The sequence below is a fragment of the Pristiophorus japonicus genome, chromosome 18 (genome assembly GCF_044704955.1).
Source record: "Pristiophorus japonicus isolate sPriJap1 chromosome 18, sPriJap1.hap1, whole genome shotgun sequence".
Lineage (NCBI taxonomy): Eukaryota > Metazoa > Chordata > Chondrichthyes > Pristiophoridae > Pristiophorus > Pristiophorus japonicus.
In genome coordinates this window covers 47,239,376-47,254,074 of record NC_091994.1, presented here as the reverse complement: position 1 = coordinate 47,254,074, position 14,699 = coordinate 47,239,376, and the positions used below count along the sequence as shown (strand labels likewise).

Here is a 14,699-nt window from a genome sequence, read left to right as displayed (position 1 = left end):
AAATTTAGCGCCGGAAAATGGTTAGCGACGGGGACCACAAAATTCAGTGGTTGCGCCCTGAGAGTGGAGTGGAGCGCTAAGGGAGGCATTCCACACTTCTCTTAGGGCGCTAGGCCGGGTGAGCAACTGAATATCCTGCGCTAAAGAGTCGGCTACATAACACCCTGAGCGAGGCCTCCCTGCAAAAAAAAGAATCGGAACAAAAAACACAAAAAACATTTCCGATATATTACTCATAAAGTGAAAACGCAAAATAAAAAATTTCAATCACAGTTATCTCACGCAGTCCCTTAGCGCTCCAGGACAGCGCTGCACGCCAGCTTTCTCTGGTGGTGTCACCACAGGGCGCTACGGATGCAGCGTAAAACAAATTTTGCAGCCGTGTCGATACCGGGGGCGTTGCACACCGGCGCGATGCTCCCGGGCGATATTCCTCAGTGCCGCCAGTACCGGCACACTGAATTTGCCGAGTGGCGTTCGCAGCTACAAACCCTTTAGCACCCCCTGTAGTGCCTCTCTATCCAACTGAATTTAGCTTTAAAGTCCTATTTAAGTTAGACAAAATGTAGCTTCTGCTTCTTTGCATTAGTGTCCTGCTCCACGCTGTTCTGGGCTGTTCCTTCTAGTGTTGTGCTATGCTGCCATGTGCTCTGTGTATTGTTATGCTCAATGTACGCTTTTCTCTGTATACTGCTTTACTCTGTGTACTCTATTCTCCATCTTTCTCGCCGCCATGCTCCACCTCACAGTCAACAAGCTCCCCGCTGGAGTGGAACTAAACCACAGAACCAGTGGGAACCTGTTCAACCTGCGCCGTCTCCAGGCAAGGTCCAAGACCACCCCAACCTCTGTCGTCGAGCTAAAGTACGTTAGATGGTGCTTGCGTCTGCACACATGCAGAGGCTGAACTCCATGACATAGTCAATGTATTTACTGAGGAGTACGAAAACATGGGCCTTACGCTAAACACCCGTAAGACAAAGGTCCTCCACCAGCCTGTCCTCGCCGCACAGCACTGCCCCCCCAGTCATCAAGATCCACGGCGCGGCCCTGGACAACGTAGACCATTTCCCATACCTCAGGAGCCTCTTATCAACAAGAGCAGACATTGACGACGAGATTCAACACTGCCTCCAGTGCGCCAGTGCAGCCTTCGGCCACCTGAGAAAAAGAGTGTTTGAAGACCAGGCCCTCAACACTGCCACCAAGATCATGGTCTACAGGGCTGTAGTAATACCCGCCTTCCTGTATGGCTCAGAGATATGGACCATGTACAGTAGACACCTCAAGTCGCTGGAGAAATACCACCAACGATGCCTCCGCAAGATCCTACAAATCCCCTGGGAGGACAGATGCACCAACATTAGTGTCTTCGACCAGGCCAACGTCCCCAGCATTGAAGCACTGACCACACTTGATCAGCTCCGTTGGACGGGCCACATCGTTCGCATGCCAGACATGAGACTCCCAAAGCAAGCGCTCTACTCGTAACTCCTTCACAGCAAATGAGCTAAAGGTATGCAGAGGAAATGTTACAGGGACACCCTCAAAGCCTCCCTGAAAAAGTGCAACATCCCCACCGACACCTGGGAGTCCCTGGCCAAAGACCGCCCTAAGTGGAGGAAATACATCCAGGAGTGCGCTGAGCACCTCGAGTCTCATCGCCAAGAGCATGCAGAAATCAAGCGCAGGCAGCGGAAAGAGCGTGCGGCAAACCAGTCCCACCCACCCCTTCCATCAACGACTGTCTGCCCAACCTGTGACAGGGACTGTGGTTCTTGTATTTGTCATGTATGTATTTTTGGGATCGCTAGCCACTAGATGGCATCACTGTTGGAGGCCATTGGACTGTGCAGCCCAAGTATAAAAGGCCAGCCATTTTGTATATATGCACTTTGGGCCTTAATAAAGTGGAGCCAAGGTCATACCTCTTGGGGTTAAACAGTGCTCAGTCTAACAGTTATTACATACACAACAATTGGTGACGAGGCAACAAGAACCTTTGCATGCAAAAATGAGGCACAATTGGATTGTTGGAACGATTTGTGGAAGGAAAAGATTGAGCCAGTTCTTCATGGCCAACAAAATGGAGGAGGTCGGCGACGCAGATCGGCGCCGGGCGGTGTTCCTCACGGTTTACGGTCCAAAAAATTATGGTCTGAAAAAGAATCTACTCCTGCCTGTGAGTCCAACAGAGAAGACGTATGAAGAATTGTGTACACTGGTACAGGACCACCTTTAGCCAGACGAAGGCATCATCATCTCGAGATACAGATTTTATACGCACGTTCGCTCAGAGGGCCAGAATGCGACGGAATTCGTTGCCGACCTGAGACGTCAAGCGGGACCGTGTAAGTTCGGGGGGGTGTTGGCAGACATGCTGTGGGACTTCTTTGTAATTGGCATCAACCACGAGGTGATCCTGCGTAAACTACTGGCGATGGAGATGTTGGACTTGAACAGGGCCATTACGATCGCTCGGTTATGCATGACGATGGATAGAAGTCTAAAGCAGATATCAGTGAAAAATCAAAACTCAGCAAGTACTGTAAATATGATTGATTCGGTGTTCGGCAGAGCGGCACATGCCAGGGCCTTTCCGACTGCATACGCCCAAAGTCCGTCAGCGGGAATGCATCCGATTTCTCCGTGTTGGCATTGTGGGGGAAATCACCAGCACCAGCAGTGCTGATTTAAGCAATATAGTTGCAAAGGCTGTCTGAGAGTGGGGCATCTCCAGTGCAAGTGTCCGCAGATGAGCAAGCGTGCTGCGACACACCACGTGGAGGAAGATGGTCAGACTAGCGTGGATCTGGATACGCAATCCGAGATATCAGAGGAGGAAGTGTATGGAATGTACTCGTTCCTAACTAAGAGCAAACCGATAATGATCAACGTGAAATTTAATGGGGTGCCGGTATCGATAGAACTGGACACGGGGGTGAGTCAATCGATAATGAGCCAGAGGGCATTCGACAAGCTGTGGGATACTAAGGCTGTGAACCCAGGCTGAGTCCAGTCAATGCCAAGTTGCGCACGTACACCAAAGAACTCACAACGGTGATTGGCAGTGCCACAATTAAAGTGTCGTATGACGGTGCAGTTCACGAGTTTCTGCTATGGATTGTCCCAAGCAATGGCCCTACGCTGTTTGGCAGGAACTGGCTGAAAAAAATCAGATGCGATTGGAATGACATCGAGGCATTGTCGTCGGAGAAAGATACATGTGCCCAAGTACTGAGCAAGTTCCCCTCGCTGTTCGAACCAGGCATCGGCAACTTCACGGGAGCCAAGGTGCAGATCCATGTGGACTCGTCCATCATAAAGCTTGGGCAGTTCCGTATATGATGAGGGAGAAGGTCGAAATTGAACTGGACAGACTTCAGCGTGAAGGGATCATATCACCGGTTGAATTTAATGAATGGGCCAGCCCCATTGTTCCTGTGCTGAAAAGTGCTGGCAGTCAGAAACTGGAGACTACAAGGTTACGATCAACAGGGTTTCAAAACGGGATCAGTACCCATTACTGAAGGCTAATGACTTGTTTGCAGCGCTAGCCGGGGGGGAAGTCATTCACCAAACTGGACTTGACGTCGGCCTACATGACACAGGAGCTGGTTGAGACGTCGAAGAGACTTACGTGCATTAACACGCATAAAGGACTGTTTATTTATCACAGGTGCCCTTTTGGAATTCGCTCAGCTGCAGCAATAGTTCAGAGGAACATGGAGAGTATACTGAAGTCCGTTCCCAGAACCGTCGTGTTCCAAGATGACATCCTGCTCACAGGTCGTGACTTCGAGGAACATCTGAACAACCTGGAAGAGGTTCTACATCGTCTGGACAAAGTGGGACTCAGACTGAAATGCTCGAAGTGCATCTTCATGGCACCAGAGGTCGAATTCCTGGGGAGGAAAATTGCTGCTGATGGCATCAGGCCCACGGGCACGAAAACAAAGGCCATCAAGAATGCACCCAAGCCGCAGAACGTGACAGAGCTGCGTTCGTTCCTGGGTCTACTCAACTACTTCGGTATCTTCCTACCTAAATTGAGCACCTTATTAGAACCACTGCACATGCTGCTAAGAAAAGGCAACAACTGAGTGTGGGGTGCGTCTCAAAACAGAGCTTTTGAGAAAGCCACTAATCTGCTTTACTCTAATAAGCTGCTGGTACATTATGACCCATGTAAACGTTTAGTATTGGCCTGTGATGCTTCGTCATATGGAATTGGTTGCGTACCCCAACAAGCTAATGAGTCGGGTAAACTTCAACCAGCGTATGCTTCAAAAAGTTTGTCTAAAGCGGAAAGAGCCTACAGCATGGTAGAGAAAGAAGCACTAGCCTGTGTGTATGGGGTTAAAAAGATGCATTAGTACCTGTTTGGTCTTCGGTTTGAACTGGAGGCAGATCACAAGCCGCTCATTTCATTGTTCTCTGAAAACAAAGGTATCAATACCAATGCTTCATCCCCATCCAGAGGTGGGCGCTGGCATTATCCGCTTATGATTATGTCATTCACCATAGACCTGGCACTGAGAATTGTGCCGATGCTTTGAGCCGTCTGCCGTTGCCCACACCGGAGGTGGAAACACCACAACTGGCGCATCTATTGTTAGTTATGCTTTTGAGAGTGAAGGAATCCCTGTCACGGCTCAACAAGTTAAAACCTGGACCAGCCAGGACCCGATTTTATCGGTGGTGAAAAATTGTAATGATGAAAGCCATCGGCAGGTCTCATGTATGGTGGCCGGGAATTGATTCTGAGCTGTAATCATGTGTGCATCAGTGCAACACTTGCATGCAGCTCAGCAAAGCACCAGCGGAATCATCGCTGAGTCTGTGGTCGTGGCAGTCCAAACCATGATCCAGGATCCACATAGACTTTGCTGGTCCCTTCCTGGGGAAGATGTTTTTAGTTGTGGTGGATGCATATTCGAAGTGGATAGAGTATATAATCATGTCTTCCAGCACACCCACAGTTACCATTGAGAAGCTCAGTGGCATGTTTGCGACACATGGTCTGCCTGACATCGTTGTTAACGACAATGAATCGTGCTTCACCAGTCAGGAGTTTTAAGAGTTCATGAAACTCAATGGTATCAAACATGTAAGGTCAGCACCATTCAAACCTGCATCCAATGGGCAAGCAGAACGTGCTGTCCAAATCATAAAGCAGAGTATGAAGCGAGTAACCCAAGGGTCACTGCAGTCCCGCCTGTCATGCATACTGCTTAGTTACAGGACAAGACCACACACGCTTACCGGGGTCTCGCCTGCTGAACTAATGATGAAGAGAGGTCTTAAGCATAAGCTATCTCTTGTACACCATGACTTGAATAATCATGTTGAATATAGAAGGCAAAGTCAGCAAGGGTATCACGATCGCGCAGCTGTGTCACGCGATATTTCTGTATATGGTCTGAATTATGGTCAGGATCCCAAGTGGATCACTGGTACTGTCATGGCCAAGAAGGGCAACGAGTATTTATTGTCAAGCTCAAAAATGGGCAAACATGCCGGAAACATATGGATCAGACAAAGCTGCGGCACACAGACGAACCGGAACAGTCGGAGGAAGAGATAATCGACGACCAATCAACCTACCCCCAGTCATCAGAAGACTCAGTGGTCATCATTGAATCGGGACTTTCAATCACTGACATGTTCAATGAAAATGGACTTTCAATCCCTGACATGGCCATTGCCACTCTCACCAGGTCAGCCACCCAGCCACCAGTCACAACAGACTCTGAACACTCACCCAAGGCTGGAGTTGAACTGAGACGGTCAACCCGGGAGCGTAAAACACCGGACCGTCTCAATTTATAAAAGACTGTGTTAATATCTCAGAGGTGGGTATTGTCATGTATGTACTTTTGGGATCACTAGCCACTTGATGGCGTCACTGTTGGAGGCATGTGTGTGCAGCCCAAGTATAAAAGGCCAGCCATTTTGTATATATGCACTTTGGGCCTTAATAAAGCAGAGCAAAGGTCATACTTCTTGGAGTTAAACAGTACTCAGTCTAACAGTTATTGCATACACAACAGTATTGGACTTTTCAGCCACCTAAGGACTCATTTTTAGACTGGAATCAAGTCTTCCTCGATTCCGAGGGACTGCCTATGATGATGATGATCCTCTGTATACTATTATACACTGTGTACTCTATTCTCTGTATATTGTTATATTCTGCTTATTGTCAGCCGTGGCTCAGTGGATAGCATGCGTCTTGACATCAGAAGGTTATGGGTTCAAGTCTCACTCCAGAGGCTTCAGCACAAAATCTAGGCTGACGCTCCAGTGTACTGAGGGAGTGCTGCACTGTCCGAGGTGCCGTCTTTCGGATCAGGTGTTAAACCAAGGTCCTATCTGCCCTCTCAGGTGGACGTAAAAAAGTCTCATGGCACTATTTTGAAGAAGAGAAGGGGAGTTCTCCCCAATGTCCTGCCCTATATTTATCCCGCAACCAATACCATCAAAATGGGTGATCTGGTCATTATCACATTGCTGTGTGTAAATTGTCTGCCGCGTTTCCTACATTATAACAGTGAAGCCACTTCAAAAAGTACTTAATTGGCTGTAAAGCGTTTGGGACGTCCTGAGGTTATGAAACACACAATATAAATGCAAGTCTTTCTGGACTGTGCTGTTGTGCCGTGTACTGTACTTTGCGATTTGATTGTTTATTCTGTGTGGCTTTGTCCTGTCCACGCCCTCCTCTTTTCCAAGTCTGGTCTACCACAAGTTCACCCCCCTCCCCCCGTCCTTCTGCTCCAACATCGTCAGCCATCTTGCTGCCACACTCTGAGACTCATTCTCTATATACTTTCTCCCGACTTTCAAAATCCTCCTTAAAACCTATCTCTCCAACAGTGCCTTTGACCATCTCCTACTTCGTCTCTGGTCTGCCCGCCAACTGTGAAACACCTTGGGATACTTTCCCACATTAAAGACGCTATATAAGTGCTCGTAGTTGTTGCTACCTTTATTGTTTTCTTCAAAATCTTCTGAAAAACCTGTGCCTTTAATTCCCCTTCCACTTATCATTCCTTAATCCTTCTTTTCTCCTGCTCTATCCTCCTCACCCCCTGTGAAAATACTCCTCCATGAGAAGATGCAACATAACTGAGACTTCTTGTGGCTGCTTGCATAACATGGCTATGCCTGCGTTTCTCTATTCCCCTGTGCTGGGTGCTGCACTCCGTGCTTCTCTGCACTTGTTTGCTCTGATTTCCCTCTCGGCTCTGTGCTAATGGAATGGTTCTGCTGCTCTCCCTGTGCTATTTCAATCAGATTTTCTCAACAACTTCCTAACGCAAATCAAAGCTTGATTATACAATACAAAAGATTGGTTTTAAAATACCGCATGCTGCCTCTGTGACAGTTCAGAGACAGATTTCGCCTTTGGGTTATAGAGTAACCTTGAACCAAGAGAGCAAAGGTCAAGCAGTTTGCGATCCATAGCTCCGTGCCAAGATCAGATTACTTTTTCTTTAGAAAGTAAGATAATGGGGTTGAAATTCGACCTCATTACAAAGTATTATAAAGTATTTACAGCACAGAGGTAGGCCATTTGACCCAATAGGTCAATGCCGGAATTTATGCTCTACACGAGCCCTCTCACCTATTCTTCCATTCCTTTCTCCCTCATGTGTTTATCGAGTTTCCCCTTCAATGCATCGATGCTATTTGCCTCAACTACTCTTTGTGGGATCGAGTTCCACAGTCTCACCACTTTCTGGGTGAAGAAGTTCCTCCTGAATTCCCTATTGGATTTATTAGTAACTCACTTATATTTATGGCCGCTCGTTCTGGTCTCACCCACAAGTTGAAACATCTTCTCTACATCTACCCTATCAATTCCTTTCATAAAGATAAAGATCTCTATCGGGCCTCAGTCTTTGAGTCCCAGCCTATTCAATCTTTCCTGCTAGGTATAACCTCTCAGTTCTGGTACCATTCTAGTAAATCTTTGCTGCACCTTTGCCAATGCCTTTATATCCTTTATATAATATGGAGGCCAGAACTGTTCACAGTACTCCAAATGTGATCTAACCAAGGTTCTGTACAGGTCTAACATGATTTTTCTGCTTTTCAATTCCGGCCCTCTAGAAATGAGCCCTAGTGCTTTTTTTAATGGCCTTATTAACCTGCGTTGCTACTTTAAGTAATCTGTATCGGTATCCCCAGTTCACTCTGTTCCTCTCCCCCATTTAGATACTTATTATCCAAGCAGTATGTGACCTACTTAATCTTCCTACCGAAATGTACCACCTTAAACTTATCGATATTGATATTCCTTTGCCAATTACACACCCATTTTTAAAAATTCATTCACGGGGGGATGTGGGCGTGGCTGGCAAGACCAGCATTTATTGCCAATCCCTAATTGCCCTTGAGAAGGTGGTGGTGAGGAAATTAGGGACGCGAGCAATAAGGGTACAGCAGTTATCATGGGTGACTTTAATCTACATATTGATTGGACTAACCAAACTGGTAGCAATTCTGTGGAGGAGGAGTTCCTGGAGTGTATAAGGGATGGTTTTCTCGACCAATATGTCGAGGAACCAACTAGAGAGCAGGCTAGACTGGGTCTTGTGTAACGAGAGAGGATTAATTAGCAATCTGGTCATGCGAGGCCCCTTGGGGAAGAGTGACCATAATATGGTAGAATTCTTCATTAAGATGGAGAGTGACACAGTTAAATCAGAGACTAGGGTTCTGAACTTAAAGAAAGGAAACTTCGACGGTATGAGACGTGAATTGGCTAGGATAGACTGGAGAATGATACTTAAAGGGTTGACGGTGGATAGGCAATGGCAGACATTTAAAGATCACATGGATGAACGACAACAATTATACATCCCTGTGTGGGGTAAAAATAAAAAAGGGAAGGTGGCACAACCGTGGCTAACAAGGGAAGTTAGGGAAAGTGTTAGATCCAAGGATGAGGCATATAAATTGGCCAGAAAAAGCAGCAAACCTGAGGACTGGGAGAAATTGAGAATTCAGAAGAGGAGGACTAAGGGTTTAATTAGGAAGGGGAAAATATAGTATGAGAGTAAGCTTGCAGGGAACATAAAAACTGACTGCAAAAACTTCTACAGATATGTGAAGAGAAAAAGATTAGTGAAGACTAATGTAGGTCCCTTGCAGTCAGAATCAGGTGAATTTACAATGGGGAACAAGGAAATGACAGACCAATTGAACAAATACTTTGGTTCTGTCTTCACTAAGGAGGACATGAATAACCTCCCGAAAATACAAGAGGACCGAGGGTCTTGCGAGAAGAGGGAACTGAGGGAAATCCTTATTAGTCAGGAAATGGTGTTAGGGAAATTGAAGGGACTGAAGGCCGATAAATCCCCAGGGCCAGATAGTCTGCATCCCAGAGTGCTTAAGGAAGTGGCCCTAGAAATGGTTGATGCATTGGTAGTCATTTTCCAACATTCCATGGACTCAGGATCAGTTCCTATGGATTGGAGGGGAGCTAATGTAACCCCACTTTTTAAAAAAGGAGGGAGAGAGAAAACAGGGAATTATAGAACGGTTAGCCTGACATCGATGGTGGGGAAAATGCTGGAATCAATTATTAAAGATGTAATAGCAGCGCATTTGGAAAGCAGTGACAGGATCGGTTCAAGTCAGCATGGATTTATGAAAGGGATATCATGCTTGACAAATCTTCGAGAATTTTTTGAGGATGTAACAAGTAGAGTGGATAAGGGAAAACCAGTGGATGTGGTGTATTTGGACTTTCAAAAGACTTTTGACAAGATCCCACACAAGAGATTAGTGTGCAAAATTAAGGCACATGGTATTGGGGGTAATGTATTGACGTGGATAGAGAAATGGTTGGCAGATAGGAAGCAAAGAGTGGGAATAAACAGGTCCTTTTCAGAATGACAGGCAGTGACTAGTGGGGTGCCGCAGAGTTCAGTGCTGGGACCCCAGCTATTACAATATACATTAATGATTTAGACGAAGGAATTGAATGTAATATCTCCAAGTTTGCAGATGACACTAAGCTGGGTGGCAGGGCGAACTGCGAGGAGGATGCTAAGAGGCTGCAGGGGGACTCGGACAGGATAGGTGAATGGGCAAATGCATGTCAGATGCAGTATAATGTAGATAAATATGGGTTATCCACTTTGGTGGCAAAAACAGGAAGGCAGAATATTATCTGAATGGTGACAGATTAGTAAAAGGGGAGGTGCAATGAGACCTGGGTGTCATGGTACATCAGTTGTTGAAGGTAGCCATGCAGGTACAGTAGGCAGTAAAGAAAGCAAATGGCATGCTGGCCTTCATAGCAAGGGGATTTGAGTATAGGAGCAGGGAGGTCTTACTGCAGTTGTACAGGGCCTTGGTGAGACCACACCTTGAGTATTGTGTGCAGTTTTGGTCTCCTAATCTGAGGAAGGACGTGCTTGCTATTGAGGGAGTGTAGCGAAGGTTCACCAGACTGATTCCAGGGATGACAGGATTGACATATGAGGAAAGACTGGATCGGCTAGGCTTATACTCACTAGAATTTAGAAGAATGAGAGGGGATCTCATAGAAACGTATAAAATTCTGACGGGACTGTACAGGTTAGATGCAGGAAGAATGTTCCCGATGTTGGGGAAGTCCAGAACCAGGGGACGCAGTCTAAGGATAAGGGGTAAGCCATATAGGACCAAGATGAGGAGAAACTTTTTCACCCAGTGGAATTCTCTGCCACAGAAAGTTGTGGAGTGCAGTTTGTTGGACATATTCAAAAGGGAGTTAGATGTGGCCCTTAAGGGTAAAGGGATCAGCGGGTATGGAGAGAAGGCAGGGGTGGGGTACTGAGGTTGCATGATCAGTCATGATCATATTGAATGGCGGTGCAAGCTTGAAGGGCCGAATGGCCTGCTCCTGCACCTATTTTCTATGTTTTGTATGTTTCTATGTTTCTATGTTTCTTGAAGCGCTGCAGTTCGTGTGATGAAAGTATTCCCACAGTGCTGTTAGGGAGGGAGTTCCAGGATTTTGACCCAGCGCTGATGAAGGAATGGCAATATATTTCCAAGACAGGATGGTGTGTGTCTTGGACGGGAACTTGGAGGTTGTAGTGACCCATGCACTTGCTGCCTTTGTCCTTCTGCTGGTAGAGGTCACGGGTTTACACACTACAGCAGCCACGAATACGCCGGTGGTGGAGGGAGTAAATGTTTAAGTGGTGGATGGGGTGCTTTGTCCTGGATGGAGCAGCACTCATCCAGGCAAGTGGAGAGTATTCCATTACACTCCTGACTTGTGCCTTGTAGATGGTGGAAAGACTTTGGAGAGTCAGGAGGTGAGTCACTCGCCACAGAATACCCAACCTCTGACTTGGTCTTGTAGCCACAGTATTTATGTGGCTGGTCCAATTAAGTTTCTGGTCAATGTTGATGGTGGGGAATTCGATTATGGTAATGTCAATGGATATCAAGGGGAGTTGGTTGTACTCTCTCTTGTTGGACATGGTCATTGCCTGGCACTTGTGTGGCGCAAATGTTTCTTGCCATTTATCAGCCCAAGCCTGAATGTTGTCCAGATCTTGCTGCATGCGGGCATGGACTGCTTCATCATCTGAGAAGTTGCAAACGGAATTGAACACTGTGCAATCATCAGCGAACATCCCCACTTCTGAGCTTATGATGGAGGGAAGTTCATTGATGAAGCAGCTGAAGATGGTTGGGCTTAGAACGCTGCCCTGAGGAACTCATGGGGTTCAGATGATTGGCCTCCAACAACCACAACCATCTTCCTTTGTGCTAGGTAAGACTCGAGCTAATGGAGAGTTTTCCCCCTGATCCCCATTGATTTAATTTTTTACTCGGGCTCTTGATGATACATTCAGTCAAATGCTGCCTTGATGTCAAGGGCAGTCATTCTCGCCTAACCTCAGGAATTCAGCTTTTTTGTCCATGTTTGGGCCAAGGCTGTAATGAGGTTTGGAGCCAAGTAGTTCTGACGGAACCCAAACTGAGCATCGGTGACCAGGTTGTTGGTGAGTAAGTGCAGCTTGATAGCACTGTCAACAACACCTACCAGCCATCATCATAGGCAGTCCCTTGGAATCGAGGAAGACTTGCTTCCACTCTTAGCATGAGTTCTTAGGTGGCTGTACAGTCCAACTCGAGAACCACAGTCTCTGACAGATAGTCGTTGAGGGAAAGGGTAGGCAGGGAGCCTGGTTTGCCGCACGCTCCTTCCGCTGCCTGCGCTTGATTTCTGCATGCTCTCGGCGACAATACTCAAGGAGCTCAGCACCCTCCCGGATGCACTTCCTCCACTTAGGACAGTCTATGGCCAGGGACTCCCAGGTGCGAGTGGGAATGTTGCACTTTATCAGGCTGTGAGGGTGTCCAGGCCAGGACACCACACCAACCTCTGTCGTCGAGCTACAGTACACGGACGACATCTGCGTCTGTGCACACACAGAGGCTGAACTCTTGGACATAGTCGACGTATTTACCTTCCAGCAATTTGCTGATGATTATGAGTAGACTGATGGAGCGGTATTTGGCCGGATTGGATTTGTTCTGCTTTTTGTGGACATGACATTCTTGGGCAATTTTGCACTTTGTCCGGTCGATGTCAGTGTTGCAGGTGTACTGGAACAGCTTGGCTAGAGGCGTGGCCACTTCTGGAGCACAAGTCTTCAGCACTACAATCATAATTATCTGTATTGATTTCAAAAAAATCCACTGTGGCTGGATTTGAACTTACATTTTAGGCCAAGCTCTGGATTACTCACCCAGTAACATAACCACTATGCTACCATACACTTGCAAGTTTATTAATGTCTTCTGATGTATTTCGTTGCAGTCTTCTGCTGTCTTAATTAACCTCCCAATTTGATGTCTGTTTTATGAGCATAAAACTGGTGCAACGATGGCCAATTTCAGGGATCAACATCTTGCCCCCCAAGGGCGCCAGAAAGACATCTGACCCGATATTTAGGGTTCTTAACCCTCCCAGATTGACCGGGAGTTTCCTGGAAAAGGCGATTCCTGTCATGTATGCAGACCATGTATACTAACTGTATAGTCACATAAGGTGTGCCGCCAGAGGGCACTGCGGTGGGAGACCTGAGGGTCACCTGCATAGTTGTGCAGGGCCCAGTATAAAAGGCTGCCCACCATGCCTGTGCCTCAATCTGGAGTTACAATAAATGGGACTAAGGTCACAACAGCTCAAGTACAATACTAGACCTTGTGAAGTCATTCATAAGAATATTAAAGACATAACAACTGGTGATGAGATTATGAACTTTCACACAAAAATGACTAACCTTGGTGCATTAGAAAAGTTCTCAGAGGGTGAAGATTGGGAAGCCTTTACGGAGCGGCTGGACAAATATTTTGTAGCAAATGACCTGGTAGGCGATGATCTGGCCACGCTGGCAGATAAAGCGCAAGCTATCCTGTTGACCAGTTGTGGGCCCACGGTCTACGGCCTCGTCAGGGACTTGCTGGCATCAGAGAAAACAACGACCAAGTTATATGAGGAGCTGAAAGTGCTAATTCGGGACCAACTCAAACCGAAGGAGAGCATCCTCACGGCCAGGCATCAATTTTATAGACACCACCGCCCCGAGGGCCAGGAAATCGCGAAGTACGCTGCTGACCTCAGGAGGATGGCAGATTCGTGTGAATTCGGCGCATCCCTCCCCAATGCATTACGGGACGTCTTCGTAACTGGCATCGGTCATGAGGCCCTTCTTCACAGGCTACTGTCTGCCGAAACCACCGTCACTCTGCAGAAGGCCATCAGCATCAGCCAGGCATTCATGACCTCAAGCTGCAGCTCCAAGTAGATGATGACTCTCAGGACTCAAACCCAGCAAGTACGGTAAATAGAATGGTGCCTTTCATAGACAGAACTGTTGAGCGTGAATCTGCCCGGAGCAGAGCATACAGGCCCCCGAGTCCTTTAACTCAGAGTCCGCCGAAGGGTGCAAATGTAAGTCGAGTAGCACCATGCTGGCGTTGCGGAGGTAATCACAGGGCTCATCAGTGTCGGTTCAGAGACTATGTGTGCAAAGGCTGCAGCACAAAGGGCCACCTCCAGCGAATGTGCAAAAGATCTGTGACTCACCACATGGAAGAGGACTCAACAGATGGCTGTGAATCCAGCGGGATTATGAGGTGATGTCTAGAGAAGCAGCTCAGTTCCAGTATGGAGTATATACCTGCACCACAGATTGTTCTCCAGTGATAATGGAAGTCAAGATCAATGGCGTTCCAGTCTTCATGGAAGTGGACACGGGGTCGAGTCAGTCAGTAATGAGCCAGGAAGCCTTTGAGAGGTTATGGAACGATCAAGCTGGTCTCGGTTCAGGCAAAGCTGCGGACCTACACCAAGGAACTGATATCAGTTGTTGGTAGTGCAGATGTAAGTGTATCCCATGATGGCGCAGTGCACAATTTACCACTGTGGATTGTTTCAGGTGATGGACCAATGCTACTTGGAAGAAGATGGATGGGGAAGATTCATTGGAACTGGGAAGACTTCATCCCTCCAGCGATCGACGTCCCCCGTGCTCAGAGACAGAGCAAGCCCCCACCTTCGGTTGGACCAGGCACCGGAGAGCAGATCCGCACAGCCCCCGAGGCACAGACCGCTCATCACAACTGCGTGGCGATGATCCGGCCGAGACGACCGGAACGCATCTTCCCGG

General features: G+C 47.4%; 1 protein-coding gene across 1 annotated transcript in view; it reads right to left on the bottom strand.

The window, feature by feature from the left end:
- The window catches only part of LOC139229028 (arrestin domain-containing protein 5-like), a 30,022-nt gene that overhangs the window by 9,568 nt on the left and 5,755 nt on the right, over nt 1-14,699 (bottom strand). Inside the window, exon 2 of the mRNA XM_070860691.1 lies at nt 12,492-12,683. Within this exon, the coding sequence (XP_070716792.1) occupies nt 12,492-12,683 (192 nt within the window). The remainder of the gene's footprint in view (nt 1-12,491; nt 12,684-14,699) is intronic.